Genomic DNA, 24,671 nt, shown 5'->3' with positions numbered 1-24,671 from the left:
GGCTATTGTCACTGCATGGCAAGCGATTCCTGTCCAAACCTTGGCAAATCTCGTGAACAGCATGCCTCAACATGTACGTGCTCTCCTGAATGCTCGTGGGGGTTACACGAAGTACTGAACTGTAATTTTACTGTCCGTAATCCCACTTGTAATTTAACTTTTGTTTTTGTTCAAATTTTTTTTGGCTAATGTGCAAAATAAAGAGATACTTCTGGAAAACGTACAGAAGTTTAACACAGTACTGTCCATGAATTGAGTTCGATATCAGTTTACATCACTTTCAAGGATCAATTTATTTGTTTCGAAATGTCAAATGTGGTTTTTGTTTCTTTTAAAGGTCACATTAACAAAATCTAGAATAATTTCAACATAATTCCAATGAACTTTTGGTTCTAAGACATCTTGAAAAGTAAGTTCACCCCCACAAAAAAAATATTCCATATTAAATGCCAAGTCTGTATATTTTTTATATATATATATATATATATATACTGTATATATATATATATATATATATATATATATATATATATATATATATATATATATATATGTATGTATGTGTGTGTGTGTGTGTGTGTGTGTGTGTGTGTGTGTGTGTGTGTGTGTGTGTGTGTGTGTGTGTGTGTGTGTGTGTGTGTGTGTGTGTGTGTGTGTGTGTGTGTGTGTGTGTGTGTGTGTATGTATGTATGTATATATGTATATGTATATATATATATATATATATATATATATATATATATATATATATATATATATATTGTTGCGGATCTCAGTGCCGGCCTTTCCCCTTTACCAAGGGGGATTTTTCCCCTTGTCTTTTACTAGCCGACGGGACCCGGGACCTATGACGTCACTCCTGGACAGCGCGAAGTAGGGTCGTAGGACTAATCACTAATACCTAAGTTCTCGCGCCGCCCAGAAACGAGGAAATAAGCCCAGCCCGAATCACGGGTGTTGGTGGAAACGCCGAGCGGTAGCGAACCCGTGACCCAAGCCGTTATCAAGGACTAAACCCGATCCAAGCGGTCCGTAATCATGCCACGCTTACCCAATGGAGGAAATGACTGAAATGGTTGAATTTGGGAAGAAAAGGAATAACAGATTTATTTACACTTTGTACAATAAGAAGAAAAAGAATACACAGTGCAGCCTTAAACAGTCTTAACTTATCCCAAGACAAACGGGCCCGTCACACTCAGACACACTCACACGGGATTGCAGACGAACAGGTCGATGGTCCAGGGATGGCGTCCAGGCAGCTCACTCTCCGGTCCCCAACTCGCACCGCGAAGCAGATGAAACAGACGGCAGCGGCCAGGAGCTCTCCACGTGTCATTTGGCATGCACGGGATTATTACAGGGTGGACGGCAGGCTGGGCTTTGGCGGTTACACTCACGGGGCTGCGTACGTAATAAACGGACAGTTCAATGCGCGCTTCTCAATGCGCTGCTCAATCAATGCCTCGAACTGTCATGTGCACGCCGGTCCTCTCAGTGCTGTTCCCACACTAGTGCTCCAGATCAGTTCTCTCCCAACTCGTAACTCAACTCAGAACTGCGCATCCCTTCTCATCTCTCAACTCTGTCCTCATACCAGTCCTCTTCCAGCCAGACCTTTTGCATCAGTCCTCCTTGCAAGTCCTGTTCAAGGGCTTTGTGCGCTGGCTTATATAGCTTTGCCCAGCGAACCCTCTCGAACTTACTAGACGCTCTGTACCACGCCCTGTCAAACCATGCCCTCTCATCCCTGGTTGGCTGTTGCTCTTACCGTCATTGCCTCTGACGTGCTGCTCGACTCGGCCACACCTCGACCCTCGCGCTCCTCCCTCTTTTCAGGCCTACCTCGTGGTTACCCGACTAGTTTGAGCGAGCAAAGGGCAGCTAATGCTGCTGGCAGCCAAAGCACCGCACACGGAGGGATCAGCCAAAATGGGGCGCGGGATCGAGTTTGCCCATTGATGAAAATGAAGGGTGGCCGCAAAATGAAAAGGACCTAAGCTCAATTCTTTCCACAACGCACATGTCACTAGGGAAATGGCCTGCTCTTACACATACTATGACATAACTAATTCTAATGGGCCTACGTGTTGCTTGTGGACTAACTATGGGGGGGCAAACCTTTAACCTTTAATGATGTCATATGTACAATCTCAAAACCTCAACAATATATATATATATATATATATATATATATATATATATATATATATATATATATATATATATATATATATATATGTATGTATGTATGTATGTATGTATGTATGTATGTATGTATGTATAAATAATACTCATATAAATTTACATTATTGTGTATATTATGCAATTTGTGAAATAATACTATTTCATGAAACTGACAAATATATATGTAAATAAATAATAATCATATAAATTTACATAAATGTGTATATTATGCATTTTGTAAAAAAATATTATTTCATAAAACACATATATATATATATATATATATATATATATATATATATATATATATATATATATATATATATATATATATATATATATATATACATATATATATATATATATATATATATATATATATATATATATATATATATATATATATAATAATCATATAAAATTACATAATTCTGTATATTATGCATTTTGTGAAAAAAATAGTATTTCATGAAACTGACAAATATATATAAATAATAATGATATAAAATTACATTAATGTGTATATTATGCATTTTGTGAAGAAATAGTATTTCATAAAACTGACAAATATATGTAAAGGTCTTTAAATATGTATACATATATATATATATATCTTTTTTTTTTTTTTACTATACATGCTTTCATTCTAAAAGGTCTTTTCGTTTTTGTATTTACAGGGACCTTCTGGAACTCCCGGTTTGCTAGGACCACCGGTAAGTCATCACACGTACGGTTACCTTAAAATAAGCAGGTTCCTTCCAAAGTATGTCTGGAGAAACTCCTTCGATATCGATTCCAGTGGCAGTTAATGACCACCACTCCACCCCTCTTTTCCATCTCTTCTTTTCCCCAATTCCTTGTGTGATGCTTAAATATTTGAATTTTCAAATCGCATTTGATGTCCATACACCCCGATACACTGTTCCGATGAATTTCATCCCGTTACGGCCCTCTGGGTTTTGTAACCGCTGCATGATGGGAGAAATGAGAATAATACGAGCTTCATCATGATTCTTGGCCAAGGACGTGGGACGCAGCTACTACAGGCGTAGAATTGGTTATTATCGATGCCCCCAAGACACGCACCGCACAACATCAATTTAAGTGGAATAAAGTATACGCCGTTGCGCGAATAAATTTGACCCGTGCATCACATCATGGGGAATAAAAAGTGATGCCAAACTGCATTAATAGTAAATGCAATTATGCCAAAATGTATGGATTATAATCTACCCGCTGACGTGAGAAATATATTGATTGATGATGCCTGTTCAATGCCTCGAGCGAAGTTTTTGGAATTAATTACTGCGTCTTCACTGGGGGAGATTGGGAAGCCGGGTCAAGTCTGTTCTCCTGGTCAGCCTGGAAGCCTGTCTCTTGCCTGTCGGTACCCTGTATTCATTGCAGTGATTGTCCTGAAAGGATGGTGTTGACATAGCGTCCTTACCAATAAGCTGTGTAGTTTCGGAGCAACTCCGGCATTCTCGACCTTGGGGTCATTGTCCTCCTTGGGTCTTTGTCCATTATTGACCTTGGGCTCAGACGGATGTTAAGCTGGGTGCATCATCTGCAACATTATTTGTTTGACGTCGAAGATTTTCCAAAGACCAAGCGAGTCATCCTCAGTACCCTGGCCAAATTATCAATTCCGTTCCTAACCTACATGTGACACCATCAGTGGGTGTCGTCGTGCCCCCGTCGCCCATCCTCGTCTTACCCCAGAAATTGTGCTGCCTGCGGGCCAAACTCTTAATTGACTCGCAACTCAAGATGCATACCATACGTGAAGGTTATAGTGATTCAAATTCTTAATCTAAATGACAATTTTTTATATTAAATTGCCACTTAATTTTATTGCAGTAAAATAATTAAATATGTGGCATTAATAGAATGGATTCCATGACTACTTTTTCCCCAAAATGAAATAAAAATTGTGAAATATATCGAAATACAAGCAAATAAATGAACAGTATGTATGAACAGGAATAAGTACTGAAAGAGATAAAACAGGAAAACAAATATATGAGGCAACTCCAATGGCACTCGGTAGAGCGCATACCTCCATACCTCCGCCAGGCTGAAGAGGTAATGTTTTGTATCTCATTGATGGGGCAGATCTGGATCCGGACCTGAACCAAAATCTAATCGGTTTGTACTTGTCACTGACTCAACTCATCCAGCAAGCTTTGTCATAATCCGTCAACAACCTTCTGAAATGTCATGCTACATATCGTTTTTGGCACTATCTCTCAATGGTAAAGAATAACTTTTAAAGGTCAAGACGGCTGGATGCACAGGAACCACCACCAGCTCAACGACAGAAGATGCCATTTCTTTTTTTGCCTCCCCCATCCCTACCCGTTTACAATCCTTTGCATGCACGGGCAACCTGCTAGTCCTACGAAATGAGTTAACCGGCCAACCAGGAAAATCCAAATTGGAAGAATGAACAGAAGAAATACAATTTCATAGCCTCTGTGGTTTTAGTAATTTTGCTGTACGGAGGTAAAAGCCGTCAGTCGGCCATCTTTGGTCGGAATACAAAATAAAATCTTCTGCATATGTATACACCCATGTATTGTCTTTGTGCCAAGTTTGAACAAAATCGGTCCATGCACGTTCAATAAATGGTTGGGGACACGTTTAAGTAACAAAATGGCCGCCAGTCGGCCATCTTGGATCTGATTTCGAAAAACATGACATGCATTTGTAAACCTTCATTCATTATCTGTGTGTCAAGTTTGAACAACATCAGTAAATACATGTCCGAGAAATGGTTGAGGACGTGTTCAACATCGTTTTTTGTTTTTTTTACAACTAAAATGGCCGCCAGTCGGGCATCTTTGATCGCATTGCGAAACAAAATGATTTGCTTATGTATTCCATCATGGATTGTCTTTGTGCCAAGTATGAACAAAATCGGTCAATACATCTCCGAAATATTGTTACGGATGGACTGATGGACGAGACCCAATCCATAAACTCCCTTTTTGTACCAAATCCAATGGGGGCTAATAAGCTGGGAGCGAAACGTTAGTGATAGTGTCTCACTCAATCTTACAGCAAACATTTTTTTATAAATATGATCCAGGCCAGCCTTGATTTGCTATTTGAAATCCTGCAGTTGAAAAAGCCAAAATATTTATTTTCATAGTTTTAGTCTTAGTCTTTTGATGAACATGTCAATTATGTAATTCCTTTGCAATGCATCATAATTTTAGAACTACCCACTGACGTGAGAAATAAATTGGGAACATCACTCAGCCCGCTGACCGTGGAAGGTTCTATGGCCAAACCAGTCATCGATTGCGCGTTCAATCAAGGTGGCTGGGCCTCTGCAGGCCGGCGGTAAAGCTGACATCCGAATTATAGTCTGGAATCTGGCTTTATTAAATATGACCTGTGGTCACAACAATCGTCAAATGTCCTTGCTCTCGAACCAAATACTGATGTTGAATCAACACGTTTTCAAGATCTGTTAGTGATGTTTCTAGAGGCTGCCATATTGAATCTTTTCGACCACGATGAACTCGAATCGTTCGAGATCTGAGCCTGATTACTTCTTCAAAACCAAGACTTGCAAAATATTAGGTCTCACTATCTGCCATGATCTTTCCTGGGAAAACCACATTTCCAAGCTGGCCTCCAAAGCCAGTCGCCGACTGGGCATCCTCCATCGTGCGAAGTCCTTCCTTGACACCTCTGAGCTCCTCATCACATACAAAGCTTTCATCCGCAGATCAATGGAATACTGCTCTCCCCTCTGGGCGGGTGCTCCTGCCTCACACCTAGCTCGTCCTCACGCTGTAGAAACCAAAGCATTCAGAATCATTGGAATCTCCCGCGATGACGATGATTCTGAGGGCCTTTCACTCTCTCACCGCAGGTAGGTCGTGCTCTTTCTGTCTTCCACCATCTCCTCTCTGGCCTTGCTCCCCCAGCAGTCTGTGCTGTGTTCCCCAAATATTCCTTCAGGTCGCACAAGATCTGCCAGCAGCCCTCTTCTGGTGAAATTGCCAAAATTAAGACTCTCTGCTCACCTTCACTCTTTCATTCCTCTTTTCTCCCGCCTTTGGAAGAAACTCCCTCACTCTCTTCAATCCCACTCCTCCCTCCAGGTCCCCCATCCAAAACCTTGATATTCTCTACCTCCGTTAATACACCCCAAACCCACCTTTTTCAAATTCCTACTTCTTTCCTGAAAGTCCAAGTAGTGTCCATTTGTTTTATACCGTGTACCCTCCCCTCTTCCACCCCTCCTCACCCCCCACACCACCCCTCACCTTTCCACAGATCTACCGATGTCCCTGTTCTCTACTGTTGTTGTGTTTGTGTGCTTCCTTCTCTCTCCCCCTTTGTCTCCCGCTCCCTTTATTATACGTTTTCTGTGTCTCTTTATATGTTGTGTTTTATGTTTTGTGCTCTTACATGAGCCTCGACTTTGTACAAAAAAAACAGTTAAATACATCTGATGATCGGGGAGAAAACACATGGCAAAATCAAACAGGAATATTTTGAGTGAGTCAGTCTGCATCATCCCAACGTATTCTCAATCTCTCGATGCTGACCACATAAGTTTTCCATGTTTTAGAGGTGAACAGTATATATAACAGGTAAGTTGGGGTCTGATGTCGAGGAATACACTGATTAAGGGGAAGTGCCAATGCTCAAAAGGTCAGCCACTACTCGTTTCCTGTGCCAGTGATCCTATTCGTATCAACTTAGTTGGTTTTCATCGTTATCTTCTCACTGCAGATCAATGTTTACTGTATACAGTAGATTATTTTGTAAACCCACGTGGCCTTTTTCAGTGGTGGTCTGTGACACTGGCTTATCCTGAATGCTCCACCTCTGTATCACCGAATTATGACCCTGTTGCTCGGGAATGAGAAATAGCATGACTTAGTGTTGTTGTCCTGGAGCATCTCCCTGAGAATACCATTTTGGGATTTTAGGGTGGGAAATAATTCTGTAATTGAAATTACCTCAATTTTCCTCTCTCTGCTACGCTATGGAAATTCCGAATGGACCACAAAGCTGCACTTTTAACCATTTTCATTGGTCAATTGTACTTTTTACAATCCCCAAACTAATAATCTGAAAACTCCATTACAAAAGCTCCTTTCATGTTCCCAAATAGCTTGTGTGTAATGGCTGCATTGCTCTCTTATTGAGTGCATTGGTCCAGAAAAGTAAGTTACTGGATTGGATAAAGTAACCGTGTTGAAGATATCACTGTCCATTTATCAACAGAAATCCTGGCTTTGTATCTCAAAACTCGACTTTTTCTATTTCTTGTTTTTTTTTTTATCTCGTCTTACTTACTCACACATTTCTGCCCTTCCTTTCCTACACAGGGATCACCTGGGAGAGATGGTCGTGATGGTGATCCTGGCCTTCCAGGACAGAAGGTGGAAATACAGAATCGGTCCATGTACCATTCTCTGATTATATTCTTTCTTTTCATTTCATTTTTAAAACGATGAGAATTAATTATCATATCCCCTATGGCTATGCATAATGATAATACCTTGTTACCATGCCATGTGACCATGCTCTAGGTCACTCCATTTTGGCAATGACTTTCGATGTCTTGTCATTTCATGCCCGAATGAGCTTGTTGTGACATATTGTGCAATTCTATACTGCACTGCTTCAGCTGACATGTGCAGCTTGTATTCCAACATCAAATTCGTGATGCTAAGACTTTTAGCAACAAATCACGAGGCCGAATCCTTTTTGCGTCAGTTTCAGGAGGCCAAGACCTTTTTTCATCAAATTCATGAGGCAGAGTCCTTTTAGCATCAAATTCCAAGCCGCATTCCTTTTCCATCAAATTCACGAGCCCGAGTCCTTTTTTCATCAAATGCACGAGCCCAAGTCCTTTTTACATCAAATCCACAAGGCGGGTTCTTTTTGTCGCAAATTCACGAGACCAAGTCCTTTTTGCATCAAATTCACGAGCCCGAGCCTTTTTGCATCAAATTCAAATGCCAAAGTCATTTTTGCGTCAAATTCACATGCCCAAGTCCTTTTTACATCCATTCCACAAGGCGAGTTCTTTTTACATCAAATTCACAAGCCCAAGTCCTTTTTACATCCAATCCACACGGTGAGTTCTTTTTGTCGCAAATTCACGAGACCAAGTCCTTTTTGCATCAAATTCACGACGCCGAATCCTTTTTGCATCAAATTCTAAGCCGTCTTCCTTTTCCATAAAATTCACGAGCCCGAGCCTTTTTGCATAAAATTCAAATGCCCAAGTCATTTTTGCGTCAAATTCACATGCCCAAGTCCTTTTTACATCCAATCCACAAGGCGAGTCATTTTTGCATCAAATGCACGAGCCCAAGTCCTTTTTACATCCAATCCACAAGGCGGGTTCTTTTTGTCACAAATTCACGAGCCCAAGTCCTTTTTGCATCAAATTCACGAGCCCGAGCCTTTTTGCATCAAATTCAAATGCCAAAGTCATTTTTGCATCAAATTCACATGCCCAAGTCCTTTTTACATCCATTCCACAAGGCGAGTTCTTTTTACATCAAATTCACAAGCCCAAGTCCTTTTTACATCCAATCCACAAGGCGGGTTCTTTTTGTCGCAAATTCACGAGACCAAGTCCTTTTTGCATCAAATTCTAAGCCGTCTTCCTTTTCCATAAAATTCACGAGCCCGAGCCTTTTTGCATCAAATTCAAATGCCCAAGTCATTTTTGCGTCAAATTCACATGCCCAAGTCCTTTTTACATCCAATCCACAAGGCGAGTCATTTTTGCATCAAATTCACGAGCCCGAGCCTTTTTGCATCAAATTCAAATGCCAAAGTCATTTTTGCATCAAATGCACGAGCCCAAGTCCTTTTTACATCCAATCCACAAGGCGGGTTCTTTTTGTCACAAATTCACGAGACCAAGTCATTTTTGCATCAAATGCACGAGCCCAAGTCCTTTTTACATCCATTCCACAAGGCGAGTTCTTTTTACATCAAATTCACAAGCCCAAGTCCTTTTTACACCCAATCCACAAGGTGAGTTCTTTTTGTCACAAATTCACGAGACCGAGTCCTCATGAGGCTGAAAAGGAAATTGCAACATCAATATTGATGGCGCAATTTCCTTTCACTTGGAAAAACATCCAAAAACTGAATTGACAGTAGTTATGGCTAAAGGACAATGGAGAATGCAGTGCAGTGCTGTGTAACATGTGGGTTCGTAGTTGGTGCTTTTGATTAACAGTGGAATAAATTTGTCAGTATTTAATTGCTTCGCTTTGGAATGTTTAGCACCAAAGAGGTGTTTTCAAAAGGGGCTGTTGCATCCAGGTGGCTGTGATGAATCAATTTTTTTTTGGGAAAAACTTGAAATGTGGATAGCGTGTGCCAACCACATGGTGACATCCATTAAAAGGTGAAGGTTGGGCCAGCAACAGCGTGAATTAGAAACATTCGTGGTGTGTCGAAGCACCCAGGGGAAGGTGTCCTTCATACCGACGTCGTGGCATTCTCTCCTGTTCAATGTAAGAAGAAGATCCTGTGTTGATGAAAATGAGTTCTTGTTTATTTCCTTCCACTGAGCCCCAGGCCTTCCTGGGATGGATGGCTTTCCTGCAAAGATAGGCTCAGCAGTAAATCCCTGAGCCCTCAGCAAATGCAGTATTACAAAGGAAGCCGTGCACCATTTGCTCAAACACGTTGTACTTGAACAAGGACGCCCTGGTTGGCAGAGCACCCTTTGCCACCTCATTCGTGCTTCTTTAATAACTGCCTTCTGTGATTTTCTTTGTCTCCATCATACATGTCACTCTTCTTGCGTTATTCACTCGGTATACAGAGGGTATATTGCCATCGGTTTTTGTAATATTTAATTTTCTTCAAACTATGTTCTGATATTCTAGTGTTTTGTTTATTTCTGACACTTGGTTCAGGTTTCTTCAATGTAAATGTTTGCCTTTTTATTTTGCTGCTTCATTCTTTAATATTTGTTATTCTGTTTGATTTAAATGGCTTCTTCTTCTTCTTCTTCTTTCATATGTGGCACTCGGATGCGCAGTGGCATCATTGGCTGAGGGCACGGATGTGCTGCTGATGCAGTGCCCTGTGTAGATTAGAGCAGGTATTTGTAATTCATTCAGAGTGCCGGCGATAGCTAAGCTTCTCTTTGAAGAAAGACATCGTGGGATCTTTTACGTCCACCAACTAATGCCAGCAGATGGGACGTCCCTTCAACGTCCATCCGAGGAAATTTAAATGACATTTAGACGTAGTGTGATTTATCTCCCCCATCCATACCCCACCTCTCCACCTCCACCCCCCCCTCTCCACCTTCACCCCCCTCTCCACCTCCACCCCCGCCTCTCCACCTCCATCCCGGCCTCTCCACCTCCATCCCGGCCTCTCCACCTCCACCCCGCCTCTCCACCTCCACCCCGGCCTCTCCACCTCCACCCCGCCTCTCCACCTCCACCCCCGCCTCTCCACTTCCACCACAGCCTATCCACTTCCCATCCCCGCCTCTTCACTCCCCACCCCCACTTCTCCACCTCCACCCCCGCCTCGTCACTCCCCACCCCCACTTCTCCACTCCCCACCCACGCCTCTTCACTCCCCACCCCCGCCTCTTCACTCCCAACCCCGGCCTCTCCACTCCCCACCCCCGCATCTTCACTCCCCACCCCCGCCTCTTCACTCCCCACCCCCACTTCTTCACTCCCCACACCTGCCTCTTCACTCCCCACCCCCGCCTCTCCACTCCCCACCCCCGCCTCTTCACTCCCCACCCCCGCCTCTCCACTCCCCACGCCCGCCTCTCCACTCCCCACGCCCGCCTCTCCACCTGCTTTCTGTTCTTTCAACTAATTCCTGATTCCTTCCTTTTCCCTCTTTCTGTCTTTTTTATGTTTTATTCTCATTATATTTTCTTTATTTTCCTCTTCCTTGGTATTTATTGAACGTAAAGACATTTTGGTGTCTTTAGCAAAATCATATTTTCTGTGACACTCACCTGGCTGGTGATAAACCTATGAGACTTGTGTGAAGTCACCCAATAGGCCTGGGCATTATATATATATATATATTTATATTAATAAATGTGTGTGTGATAAATCCTTAAGGAAGTCATTGTGAAGGTGTTTGTGGTCCACACTGAAATGTATGGTGTCATGTGATTTCCTTCAGGGACCACCAGGATTGTCAGGCACGCCAGGTCTTCCAGGACAGAATGTGAGAATATGCATCTTCTCATGTTATGTATCTACTTATAAAGCATTTTGCCTTGTAACACGTTTGTTGTTCTTGTATTCATTATTTCATTCATATGAAATTCATTCTTCAATATTAAACTTTAGTTTCTTCCATCTACAGAGCAAGTGGTCAGTGGTTTTTATGGATCAGAAATAGTCCTTAAGTGGCAGGGTCGTAAGCTCAACATTAAATGGATATGCAGTATGTCCCTTAAAATCTTTCCAACATGTCTCCGGATAAAACGTGATTTTCCAAAGGAATATTGCAGCGTATTTCACGTCTACAATGGTGGTAACAGCTAAGACAGCAGGCTTTTACAGTAAACCCTTAAATATCACAGGTTTGAATATCGCTGCTTTGACCAATCGTTGGCAACCTCTTTGTGGACCTATATGGTTACCACGGGGCTTAATTTCGACCAATCACTATTTTTGAGCCGAGTTGTGACGGTTATCTCAGTTGTTATATCGGTTTTAGCTCTTACACGAGCCTCGATCTTGTATACCAAAACAACAAAAAAAAAAAAACAGCCTTTTGTTGTTGCTCGTGCACCGTTAATAATGATGCCAAAGCGAACAACAACGATGGACAAACGTGATTATTTTATTTTATTTATTTGGTGGTTTACGGAGCTGCAGAACGATTTGTATAATAAACATCTACAGATTGCAAAGGAAAACGATTTACGAGATTAATATGGGAGGAATGGTGGGGGATTTAGGCACATTACTGAAGGAAGGGGGCTCGTTTAATCTGCTTCTGAACCTTTAATCTGCTTTGGCGCAGCAGGAGTCTTCATCATAAAGCCGATTTCTATTTATTTACATGTTTATTTCAATTACAATGTGTTTATTTTTGGCCACCACCCACCTTCCTTTATATTTTCTCAAAGCCCAGGAACCTAACCCCCTTTTTCCCTTGGTTTCAACTTTCGCGGTTTTGAATATCGCAACATTTTCCAGCAGCGTAACCCCCTGTGATATTTAAGAATTTACTTGTAAAAAGAAATTGCTGGAATAATTGCACGTTTGTTTTTCCTGCTGCTGTAAAATGCTGGTGCATGTCATGAGCCACTTAAACCAACAGCTGTTCTATTCACAGGGAAACAGAGGAGACATTGGAAAATCTGGTCTGCCTGGGGAGCGAGGAGCAAGAGGAGAGCAGGTGAAAGTTGCGTGGAGTGAGGATGGAATCGGAGTGGAGTGAGAGTGTTGGCGGAGTGGAGTCAGAGTCGAGTGTGGTTGTGGTACATTAGCGTGATATGAATTAATGTCCGATTCATATTCTGACAAAATTTAGATATTTATTTTCCTTTGTTTCTTGTCTCTGGAAATGGATTTAAATTTCGCTCACCTCAAGTTGCAATTGAGGTTTCATGCTTGTTTGGTGTTCCCATCTGAGCACTGTTGCTGTTTTTGCATGACCTGAAATTGATAGTGAGCAAAATCTGAACAAGTATAAATTATGATGGTTGCTTGCAATAACCTCACGTTCTGCTGCATCCTATTGTTTTGGCAACAAAACTTTCCAAAAAACGTAGGTTTCCCTTCAGAAGACTTGTGACCTTTTCTAGATTGTTCTTTTGCACATTTTTGCATAAACATTGCCACAATATTGGACAAATTGCTTCTTTCTTCATATTCCAGATGTTTAGTGTATGATTTGACAATTTTGCAAAAATTATAGAAAAAGTGAAACGAAATCCGTTATTGGTGGTACTGTTACAAGCTGCACATTCAGTTGTTACCTTCGCCACCGATGCTGGACGGATGTTATGTTTCCACTCCCGTCTGTTTGCCAGTTTGTCCTATTAATTTGAAAATTAAACAACAACACATAGTGCATCACTGAATTGGTGGAATCAACTCTTTTTGAGGTCAAAAGGTCAAAGGTGAACTAAAGGTCAAACTTCGAATATAAATTTTCATTTGAAAAATCATCAATTTTAATCAGACTGACCCGAGCTTTGATTAAGATTGTCAATTATAATCTTCATGAAATGGGCAATTTGATGTATCCACGGCAACTTTTTATTTTGGGTAGGGCTGGATTTTGCAAGTATCGTGCTCTGCATGACGTCTTCTTGTTTATTTGTCTGTGAGCAGGATATCTCGAAAAGTTGTGGACGAATTCATACGAAATTTAGTGGACATGGTTGGTGTGTGACGAGGACGAATTGATTCCATTTTGGTGAAGATCCGGATGCTATAATTTTTTTAAGTGATTCTTCATCATTGAGTGATAGGGCTAAAACTGATATACAACATGATATTTCAAAGCGTTGTGGACCGATTATGACAAAACTTGGTGGAATAATTGGATAGGTGACAAGAACAAGTTGATTATATTTTGGTTAAGGTCTGGATCCAGATGTGGCCTATCAGTGGGATACAAGAGGTAAACTGTTCATTCTGACAGTGGTTAGGATTGGTTAGGTTAGGTTAGGTTCATCCTGACAGTGTTTACAATGATAACCATATTGTTCGTTGTCATCAAAGCTAAACATAATGTGGTATTTATTCTTCACTAACTCGTGTTATTGTATGTTTTTGCGTTTTTGTGTTTGAAGGGACAAATTGGCTTCGATGGTCCAACGGGAAGCAAAGGAGCCAAAGGAGAAAGGGTAAGGACCAAATGCAGGGGCAGAGAGATCAGAAGTCAAAGAGCAATGAATTTTGGGAAATGCAGTGGCTGGAAAGTAACCATGCGTGCTATATTTGCTCCTTTATCTTAATTCCCACAGGGTGAAGCTGGATCCCGAGGATCTCCTGGACTCCCAGGCTCGGTGAGTGCGTTCACAATGTCGGATCATTTGGGAAAGTGAGACTTTCTCAAGACGTGCTCTGAAGTTGAATGACATTTATTGAGACTTTGGCAGCACAACACTTGCGCGATCAAGTCGCGGTTCTTGAGAATGTAACAAAAATGTGAAAATGGATTCGGATGTAAAGTTTCAGCTCAACATTCTTCTAACTAGGTGGCCAGGTGGTCCATTGGACCAAATTTTCATTGGTCTTCACTGCCTTGTAGCATACCTGCCTGCCGGACTGGAGGGTCTTTTGGGTGCTTGGGGACTTTTGGGTCTTCAGAGTCTTTTGGGTCCCCTGGGTCTTTTGGATCTTCTGGGTCTTTTGGGTCCTTGGAAAGTTTTGAGTCTTCTGGGTCTTTTGGGTCCTCGGGGACTTTGGATCATCTGGGTCTTTTGGATCCTCAGGGACTTTTGTGTCTTCTGGATATTTTGGGCCTTTTGGGTTCTCAGGAACTTTTGTATCTTCTGGGTCTTTTGGGGCCGTGGAAAGTTTTTGGTCTTCTCGGTCTTTTGCGTCCTCGGGGACTTTGGGTCCTCAGGGAACTTTGGGTCCTTGGGGACTTTTGTGTCTTCTGGGTCTTTTGGGCCTTTTGGGTCATCAGGAACTTTTGGGTCTTTGGGGTCTTTTGTGTCCTCAGGGGATTTTGGGGCCTCTGGGTGTTTATTGGGTCTTTGGGGTTTTAAGTATTTTCGGGGTCTTAAAGGGTCTTCAAAGGTCAAAGGGGTCTCAGCAGTCTAAAGAGTTAAAAGGTACATTTCAATTGTATGTAATGCGCAATTATTAATAGACTATGTAATTAATAGACCCAAAAAGTATGCCTCACACACACACACACACAAATCCATTTGTAGTAGATGGAATATGGAAATGATATTTGAAAATCTATTGTCGATCATATGCGGTGAGTTATTTGTCGAGTAATTAAACTGACTCATTGACCAATCACAGACACCGTTATTCAACCACGTCTGTCCAACACAAATCTGCAACACAGCGTTATACCAGTTTTCATGAAGGCTAGCGTGGTGGTCTCCGTCGATGATCAAGTCCAACAACAGTTTTTTTTAAATCAACTGAGAGGTGATAAGAATATGCTAACCACCATGGCAAAGGTGGTATCGCTGATGTTTCGAGCATTCACCCTTCATCAGAGGAAATGAACAAATCATTGTTACACCTGCTAATGTATGGATGCTTCATCATCATACTTCCAATCTGACTGGTGTATGACTCCAAAGCTGATCATTTTGGATGATTCTGATGAACATGATTGATGTGCATCATGGAAACCATCTTTAAACATCACTGCCAATTGAACACGACATTCTCCAAATGTAAAAATTCAGAATGGAGCTCGGGCTTCTCATTGATATTAATCTCTTTCCTCTGACTTGGTAATTTGGGTGTTTTTGTCTTTTTGGGAAATTAACTACAAAAAAAGAAAAGAAAAGACGATTCAGGATGTTTTGTTGCAGTAAATGTAACCAACGTGATATGCACTTAATTACTTGTCTGAATTGACCAATGAGATGTTTTGTCTGATATCTTACAAGGTTTGTGAGTATCAATTATTATTTCTCTTCAAAGTGTGTGAACATTATTAACTGATTCTTTTTATTCTGTATTTTTCTCTCAGGCGACGGGTTCTTCTGTGATACGTGAACCAGGGATGCCTGTGAGGAAAAGTTTTATTCACTTAAACTCTGTGAACTGACTTGGTATGAAAGAGACATTTATAAGCCTCATTTAAGGGTTTATTGGAGTTATTGAAATACATAGTTTAGCAAATGCAATATTATTAATTGCTTGCATTAATCATGCGCTCGTCATTTGGCAGATTGCATCATTAACTATCCTCAGGCAGGGAGTTCAAGCAGGTGGGAAAATTCATGGTCTTGGTGTCTTATTTGGAGGAAGTGGGGGGGGGGGGGGGTGGGCACTTATGTTGAGCTGTAAGTGTTGTGACATATATATGCAGTCGTGGCCAAAAATATTGGCACCCTTGCACTTTTTTCAAATACTGTAATTCACAATTTTCTCGAAAAATAAGTTGAAATTGACAAAAGTATTTGGTCTCCACAATTCTTTATTTCATTGTTAATATTACAGGGCCTTTATTTTTTATTGAGAACTTAATATATCCTTTTAAATCAGAAAATAAAAAGAAATGACATTGACAACATTTTTGACACCCTTGGACAAAATAACTGCAGTCAAGCGCTTCCTATAGCCATGAATGAGCTTCCTACACCTCTCTACTGGCAGTTTGGCCCACTCTTCTTGTGCAAACTGCTCCAGTTCTCCAAGATTTGAAGGGTGCCTTCTCCCAACGGCTGTTTTAAGATCTCCCCGCAGGTGTTCAATGGGATGTAGATCTGGACTCATTGCTGGCCTCTTCAGAACAGTCCAGCGTTTTTTCTTGAACCATTCCTGGGTGCTTTTTGAAGTGTGTTTGGGGTCATTGTCCTGCTGCAAGACCCATGGCCTTTGACAGAGACCCAGCTTTCTCACATAGGGTTGAACTTGGTAATCTGATTGAATGATGCCATGCACACATTCAAGGCACCCAGTGCCAGAGGCAGCTCAGCAACCCCAAAACATCACTGAACATCCTCCATGTTTATCTGTAGGGAAGGTGTTCTTTTCTTTGAAGGCTTCATTTTGTTTTCTGTAAACATAGAGATGATGTGCTTTACCAAAAAAGCTCTAATTTGGTCTCATCTGTCCACAGGAGATTCTTCCAGAAGGATTTGGGCTTGTTCAGGTGTGTTGTGGATAACTCCAGTCAGGCTTTCTTATGTCTCTCTCTCACCAGTGAGGTCGTCTTGGGTCTCCTACCATAGAACCCCCTTTCATTGAGTTGGTGACGGATGGTTGAAACTGTCAAACCTTGTGTCTGAAGGTCAGCTTGAATCTGTTTGGCAGTTGATCGACGTGCTTTCTCCACCATTCGAACAATCTTCGCTGCAATATTCAATGACGTTTTCTCTTGCGGCCACGTCCAAGGAGGTTGGCAACAATGCCATGGGACTTAAACTTCCTGATAACATTGCATACGGTGGACAAAGGAACATCAAGGTCTCTGGAGATGGACTTGTAGCATTGAGATTGTCCATGCTTGGCTACAATCTTGTGTCTGACCTCCAGACAATTCTCTGGTTTTCTTTCTTTTCTCCATGCTCATTGTAGTGACCGGTACAAACGGTGGCAAAAAACAGCAGAATGACTCCTTTTCTCTATTCAAACTGGTTGAAAGAGTGATTTTTATATTGCAGGCACCTGCAACTCACCACTGGTGAGTTCCATTCCAAAGTAAAAAATAATCACCTGCTTGAAATAAAATTATTTCTAACAACTTTTAAAAGGTGCCAATAATATTGTCCGGGCCATTTTAGGATTTATTTGTGGAATAAGCTAAGATTTAGTAATTTTTTTCAGCTTTTTTTGTTTTGTTCCACTGCAAACCAAAGAAATACATATGTGGATACCAAAGGATTTTCAAATTTCAACTATTTTCTGGAATAAATGGTGCATTATTTGAAAAAAGTGCCAGGGTGCCAATATTTTTGGCCACGACTATATATATATATATAAATATATATATATATTGTTACGTTTATTGGAGAGTAGGTGATACAGATTACCTTTGAACATGTAGAACTGTATAGAGTAGTATGGTCTGTGTATGAGTAGGTAGCCAATCTTGATGTAATAAGTAGGGACAGGTCAGTTTAAGAATTGTTTGTTTGAATGTGTACAATACGGAGGGTGGTCCTCCCACACCAACAGCACCACCTCTTTTTTGCCTTCAACAAAAATGCTCACCTCCCATCCCATGATGTTTACCTGCATTTGTCCTATTTGGAAATTTGGAATTGCCATCCCTCCACTTAATATCTCTGTTCTTCCTCTGCTCCAATTGGTTCATCTGATATGCTTGTGAGAGTCAGCTCTCTCTGGCAATTCTCAGAGAGCTGCCTCACCACCGGCGAGTCTGGAATTTCACTCAGGGACATTGGTAGGGACTGCAAGCAGCCATCTCACATCAGGACTGGTCTCCCATATCTACTGCCCCTGATATGAACTCAGCTAAGGAATTATTCTACAGAAATAACGTTCTCTCTCTTATGTACAGATCCATCCCATCTTGTCTTTAGTTATCCTACACGTCTTCCCACCCATTGTACACTGAATCATGTGGTGAGAGAGTTGCTTGGGAACAAGGCAATCACAGCTCATTCAAAAATCTCACAAGTGTCTGTCCACTCTCCGGAGAGCCAGAAAACAACATCTGTCCAACAACAAGATTGAACTTTCAAACTTGTCTCAATCCTCTAAAACCTGGTGGCACCTTTTTAAGTCTGTCTCTGGAGTATGCTCCACCTCCATCCCTTCCCTTTCTTCAAATGGCACCACAGCTGACTTGAGAAGGTCAAATGCTTCAATTATGTGTTTGCTTCCAAATATTGCGTCCCCCATGCCCTCGCTCTCTGTACTCACCAGACCCAGTAACAGCCTGGACTCTGTGTCTTTTCCACCTGAGAAGGTAGAGACGTTTCTGGCAACCCTCGACTCTGACTCTGCAACTGGACCAGACGGAATTAGCTGATGCGTATTAAAGATCTGTTCTGATGAACCCACATATCCTCTTTCTACTCTGTTCAACCAATCATTTGCCTTAGGTCATCTTCCATCTGATTGGAAATCAGCAAACATCACTGCATTACATAAAACAGTCATCTCTTGAGGTTGTAGTTCAGACCTCTGCTGATTTTGACCTGATCCCTTGGGAGGCCCCTTGGTACAAAATAAAAAAATATAAGGCTGTGCATTCTTGAGGACTATCAAATAGAAGGGCTTTATTGCGTGTCAGAGTAATTGTTTGGTAAATAAGGGACGAGTAGAGATTTCTTAGTTTTGGGGGGAATTGAGAGGGGGAGGGGTAACCCCCCTGGGAGACCCCATGATCCAAAATTGATACATCACAGCCCCGAGCGATTGTGTGGCCTACTCTCTTGTATTCATGTGTCAGGTTTCAGAACAATCAGCCGGGTTATCAGGGATAAGAAGCAAAAATAGCAAAAAGTTAACAGACTGAAGGACAGACCAGTCCAATTCCTAATCTTTATCAACGATCTATCTGACTCTCTGGAAAATCCTCTTTATATATTTGCTGATGACTCCAACCTCTACCTGACATCCCTCATCTTTCAGATAGGCAGGCTGCATCTTCCCTCTCTTTAGACTTTGACAAAATCACAAGCTGGTCAAACATTTTGAATATGTCTTTCAATCCAGACAAATCTCACACTCCCACTCTCTCTCAAAGGGCCGTGTGGCAAAGCCTCCCATCCACTTTCTAAAACAATGCTCTTGAGGAAGTTGAGTCACTCAAACTCCTGGGTCTCACTATCAGCCATGATCTTTTTTGGGCAAACCACATTTCAAAATTAGCCAGTCGCCAACTGGGCATCCTCCATCATACAAGGTCCTTCCTTGGCACACCTGAACCTTTATTCAACTACAAGGCCTTCATCAGCAGCTTGATGGAGTATTGCCCTCTGGGTTTGCCCCACAGCCTCACACCTTGCTTAGACTCATGCCTTGCTTAGACATGTTCCACTTGTTCATTAGGTGGAAACTGAGGCCTTCAAGATTTTTAGTATCTTCTCTGATGAAACTGTGTCTATGTCCATCCCTTTCCCATCACAGACCAGTCGGTGGTCTCTATATCTTCCAGCGTCTCCTTTCTGGTTTTGCACCCTCTGCTCTTTCCGTGCTTTGTCCCACCTCAGGTATCTGCAGCGCACACACAGTCCAGCATCAAATGTCCTTCTGGCGAAACTCCCAAATTCCAGAATCACTGCTCACCTCCACTCATCTGTTCCTCTTTTTTTCCTCACCTGTGGAACCAACTTCGATATTCTCTTCAATCTCGTTCTTCTTTCTAAGTCTTCCAGTCTTCAAGCCAGCTGTTCACCACCATCTCAGATCATTCCCTATCCAAAACCACCATCCACCCCCAACCCCTCACCCCCAACTCTAAGCTCACCTCCTTCCAAATTTCCAGATTTTCCTTCCTGAGAGTTTGCTTTTGTATCCTTCTTCTCCACCATGCTTCCTTTTCTACCCTTCATCCCTCCCATTATCTCTCCAAGTCTCTCTCTATGTTGTCCTTCAACCCTTCTCTTGGGGTTTTCTCCCTCTCTTTACTGTTTTTTTTTGTTCTGTTGTTTCCTGATCCGTTCAGCGTTTGAGCTCTTGACTCTGGGAAAAAAAAAAAATTCGCTTGCAAAATAAATGGTGGTATTTGCACATCAGGATTGTTGTTTGAATATCTTCAATCCACACACAGGGTATTCCTGGTTTGAAGGGCGAGAAGGGAGATCGAGGAGCTACTGGGGAGCGTGTGAGTGCCAGATGCACCAGTTCACCACAACCACAAATGGAAGCACTTCATGATAAGTTTCGTTTTTCCCCCAAATTTTGGAATGAGTTCATGAACCTTAAAGGTTGCATTCTTCCAACATTAATGAAAAAAAAAATACACCGGATGCTTGTGAAATGTGTGACCTGGGTGTGACACCACCTTAGCATCAGGTCACAAGTAATGTGCTTCCGCTCAAGCCGTAGTGATTAGTTTTGGAGTTGAGCGAATATCTGTAACGCTCGACATGATTTGGGTTTATTGTTCCTGTTGTCTCTCTATGCATCTTTTTGTTTTGTAGGGATATTCTGGGAAGGATGGCTCAGCTGGTTACCCAGGCAAACAAGGCCTTAAGGTAAAGCACGAGTTCTTTAAACCTCACGTTGAGCATGACATGAGCTTGTCTGTTGGCCTAGCAAACGTGGTGGGGAGTTGCCACAGATAATTCGCCTGAAGTGCAGTTGTTTTGTGAATGAAATATCCAGGATTATATCTTTGTTTACCCAATTTCGGCCAGAGTGTTGCTGGAAATTCGTTTACTCCTCACACAATAGCTTGGGATGAATTTCACGACTTTGTTCGATCTCCAAACAAGAATCAATTACACGCAGCAAGCGATACAAAATCATTTGTGTGATGAGCAGCCACAATTATTGTAAGGTTGTATGACATCATTGTAAATCCTGATCTTTGAATTAATTGTCTGGTGCCTCATGCACAGTCTACAATTGAAGCAAACAACAAGAGATAATGAAATTGCACATTATATTAAGATTTTAACAAACATTTTCTGGTTGTTCTTCAAGCGATTTGAAAGACTGCAAGTTGACTCCTTTCAAATGTTGTCTCCATGTATATACGAGTTCCCTACCAAGGAACTGCGTTGCAGGAGGAGGCCATTAGGCCCATTTAAGCCTGCGCTATTATTACCAACCTATCGATGGTTGTCTGTCCGTGCTCTTTGGTATTACTCGGCCGGGGTTCGATCCACCAACTTCCCAAACTCAGCGCAGATGCTCTCGAACCACTACACCACCGAGGCTGGTAGCCTTTTCTTTTTTTAAATTGAGTAGCGGAAGAAATGCTTCCGCATTTTATTCTGCTTTTGTAGTCAACTGTGCACATTTATGGACAACTCCCCCAAGTTATAATATCGTCATAATGACTGTGTGCCTTGTAAATGTCCCAATGTTCATCCCTACAGGGCGAGAGGGGAGAGGCTGGACCACCTGGATTACCAGGGGAATACGGGCAGGAAGTGAGTCGTTTGTTTAAGATCACATTTGAATATCAGTGTTTAATTTCCTGTTATTTTCATTTTTGATTTGCTTCCGCATTTACAGTAGCGGCCAAAAATATTGGCACCTTTGCACTTCTTTCAAATAATGCACCATTTCTTCCAGAAAATTGTCCAAATTTAAAAATATTTTGGTATCCACATATGTATTTCTTTGGTTTGCCCTGGAACAAAACAAAAAAGCTGAAAAAAATAAGAAATCTTTTGTTATTCCACAGAGAAATCCTAAAATGGCTTGGACAATATTATTCGCACCTTTTAGAAGTTGTCAGAAATAATTAGTTTTCAAGCAGGTGATTCTCCTTTACTTTGGAATTGAACTCCCCTTTGGTGAGTTGCAGGTGCCTGCAACATAAAAATCACTTCATTCAACCAGTTTGAATAGAGAAAAGGTGTCATTCTGCTATTTTGTGTTACTGTGTGTACTGCAATGAGCTTGGAGAAAAGAAGGAAAACCAGAGAATTGTCTGAGGTGGTCAGACACAAGATTGTAGCCAAGCATGGACAATCTCAAGGCAACAAGTCCATCTCCAGGGACCTTGATGTTCCTGTGTCCACCATACGCAATGTTCTCAGGAAGTTTTAGGCCCATGGCACTGTAGCCAACCTCCCTAGACGTGGCCGCAAGAGAAGACTTGATCGAAGATTGCAACGAGGGATTGTTTGAATGGTGAAGAAAGCACCTCGATAAACTGTGAAACATATTCAACCTGACCTTCAGACACAAAGTACGACAGTTTCAACTCACACCATCCGTCACCAACTCAATGAAAAGGGGTTCTATGGAGGAGGTTCAGTGATGTTTTGGGGTTGCTGTGCTGCCTCTGTCACTTGGGTGCCTTGAATGTGTGCATGGCATCATTAAAATCAGGATATTATCAAGGAATTTTGGAGCACAATGTTCAACCCAATGTCAGAAAGCTGGGTCTCCATCGAAGGTCATGGGTCTTGCAGCAGGACAATGACCCCAAACACACTTCAAAAAGCACCCAGGAATGGTTGAAGACAAAACGCTGGACTGTTCTGAAGTGGCAAGCAATGAGTCCAGATCGAAATCCCATAAAACACCTGTGGGGGTATCTGAAAACAGCAGTTGGGAGAAGGCACCCTTCAAATCTGGGAGAACTGGAGCAGTTTGTACAAGAAGAGTGGGCCAAACTGCCAGTGTAGAGGTGTAGAAGCTCATTCATGGCTATAGGAAGAGCTTGATTGCAGTTATTTTGTCCAAAGTCTGTGCTACCAAATATTAAGTCGAGGATGTCAATAATTTTGTCAATGCTATTTCTTTTTATTTTCTGTTTTAAAAGGATATATTAAGTTCTGAATCAAAAACAAAGGTTCTGAAATATTAACTGTGAAATATGAGGGAAAGGGTGCACGGTATAAAACAGATTGACACAACTAGGAATTTCAGGAAAGAAGTGAGACATTGAAAGAGGTGGATTTGGGGGGTTTTCGGGGGTAGAGAAGATCAAGGTTTTGGATGGGGGAAGATAATAGATGGTGGTGAACAGCTGTTTTGAAGACCTGGAGGGAGGAGTGGGATTGAAGAGAGTGTGGAAGTTTGTTCCATAGGCAGGAGAAAAGAGGATTGAAAGAGCAAAGGTGAGCAGAGAGTCTTGATTTTGGCAATTTCACGGGAAGAGGGTTGCTGGCAGATCTTGTGCGTCCTGCAGGAAATATTGGGGGACAGAGCACAGAGAAAGCAGGGGGAGCTGGGCCAGAGAGGAGTTGGTAGGAGACAGAAAGACCACCAACCTGCCTGCGGTGAGAGAGTGAAAGGCCCTCAGAATCAGCTTCATCGTGGGAGATTCCAGTGATTCTGAAAGCTTTGGTTTCAACAGAGTGAAGCCGGGCTCGGTGTGAGACAGGAGCACCAGCCCAGGGAGAGCAGTATTCCATTGAGTTGCGGAAGAAAGCTTTGTTTGTGGTGAGGAGCTCAGAAGTGCCAAGGAAGGACTTCGCACAACAGAGGATGCCCAGACGGCGACTGGCTTTGGAGGCCAGCTTGGAAATGTGGTTTTCCAAGGAAAAATAATGGCAGATAGTGAGACCCATAAGCTTAAGTGACAGAACTTCTTCAAGAAGATTGGTCCGAAAGTAGATGGGACCATTGTCCAGATGGTCTTTACAGAGAGACAAATTGAGATTGTGAGATTTGTCAGAATTGAAAGACATGTTCCACTTGTTTGACCAGTTTGTCATGTTGTCCAGATCTGCAGAGAGTGAATAGGCTGCTTCCTGCCGATCTGAGGGTTGACATATGGAGCGGCAGAGAGTGTAGTCATCAGCAACGATATAGAGAGGATTTTCCAGAGAGTCGGAGAGATCATTAATGGAGACCAGAAAAAGCACAGGGCCGAGAACACTGCCTTGGGGAACACAGCCTGGACAGGAAGGGGGAGATGAGAGAATTCCATTCAGGGCCACAAGTTTACTGTGACCAGAGAGGAAATTGGCAAGCCATGTGTGGTGGTTTCCATGGATACCATAGGAGGAGAGTTTAATGAGCATGGTGGGGTGCCAGTCCGTATCGAAGGCACGAAATATGTCAAGAGAGACAGCTCTGATTTCCTGTTTGGCATTGAGGACCTTCATCCATTGTTGAGACAGCAGAAGCAGCATGTCCAGAGTAGAGTGACCTGGTCTGAATCCAAAGTGATGACAGAGATCAAGCCATTGGAGAAGAGGAAGGATTTGATGTCAGAAGCGA

At 42.1% G+C, this 24,671-nt stretch overlaps 1 protein-coding gene across 9 annotated transcripts in view; it reads left to right on the top strand.

The window, feature by feature from the left end:
* The window catches only part of LOC137439043 (uncharacterized), a 330,944-nt gene that overhangs the window by 215,865 nt on the left and 90,408 nt on the right, over positions 1–24,671 (top strand). For all 9 annotated transcript variants that reach the window (XR_010986846.2, XM_068134660.2, XM_068134658.2 and 6 more), the window contains 10 exons: positions 2,865–2,900; positions 7,545–7,598; positions 11,359–11,403; positions 12,526–12,588; positions 13,994–14,047; positions 14,168–14,209; positions 15,871–15,909; positions 20,590–20,643; positions 20,963–21,016; positions 21,866–21,919. Coding sequence is in view for 8 of the 9 variants with exons in the window: in XM_068134660.2 (XP_067990761.2) it covers positions 2,865–2,900; positions 7,545–7,598; positions 11,359–11,403; positions 12,526–12,588; positions 13,994–14,047; positions 14,168–14,209; positions 15,871–15,909; positions 20,590–20,643; positions 20,963–21,016; positions 21,866–21,919 (495 nt within the window). In the remaining variant the exon portion in view is untranslated. The remainder of the gene's footprint in view (positions 1–2,864; positions 2,901–7,544; positions 7,599–11,358; positions 11,404–12,525; positions 12,589–13,993; positions 14,048–14,167; positions 14,210–15,870; positions 15,910–20,589; positions 20,644–20,962; positions 21,017–21,865; positions 21,920–24,671) is intronic.

This window comes from Myxine glutinosa, chromosome 13 (assembly GCF_964187855.1).
Source record: "Myxine glutinosa chromosome 13, kmMyxGlut1.1, whole genome shotgun sequence".
NCBI lineage: Eukaryota > Metazoa > Chordata > Myxini > Myxiniformes > Myxinidae > Myxine > Myxine glutinosa.
This window is presented reverse-complemented; position numbering and strand designations above follow the sequence as displayed.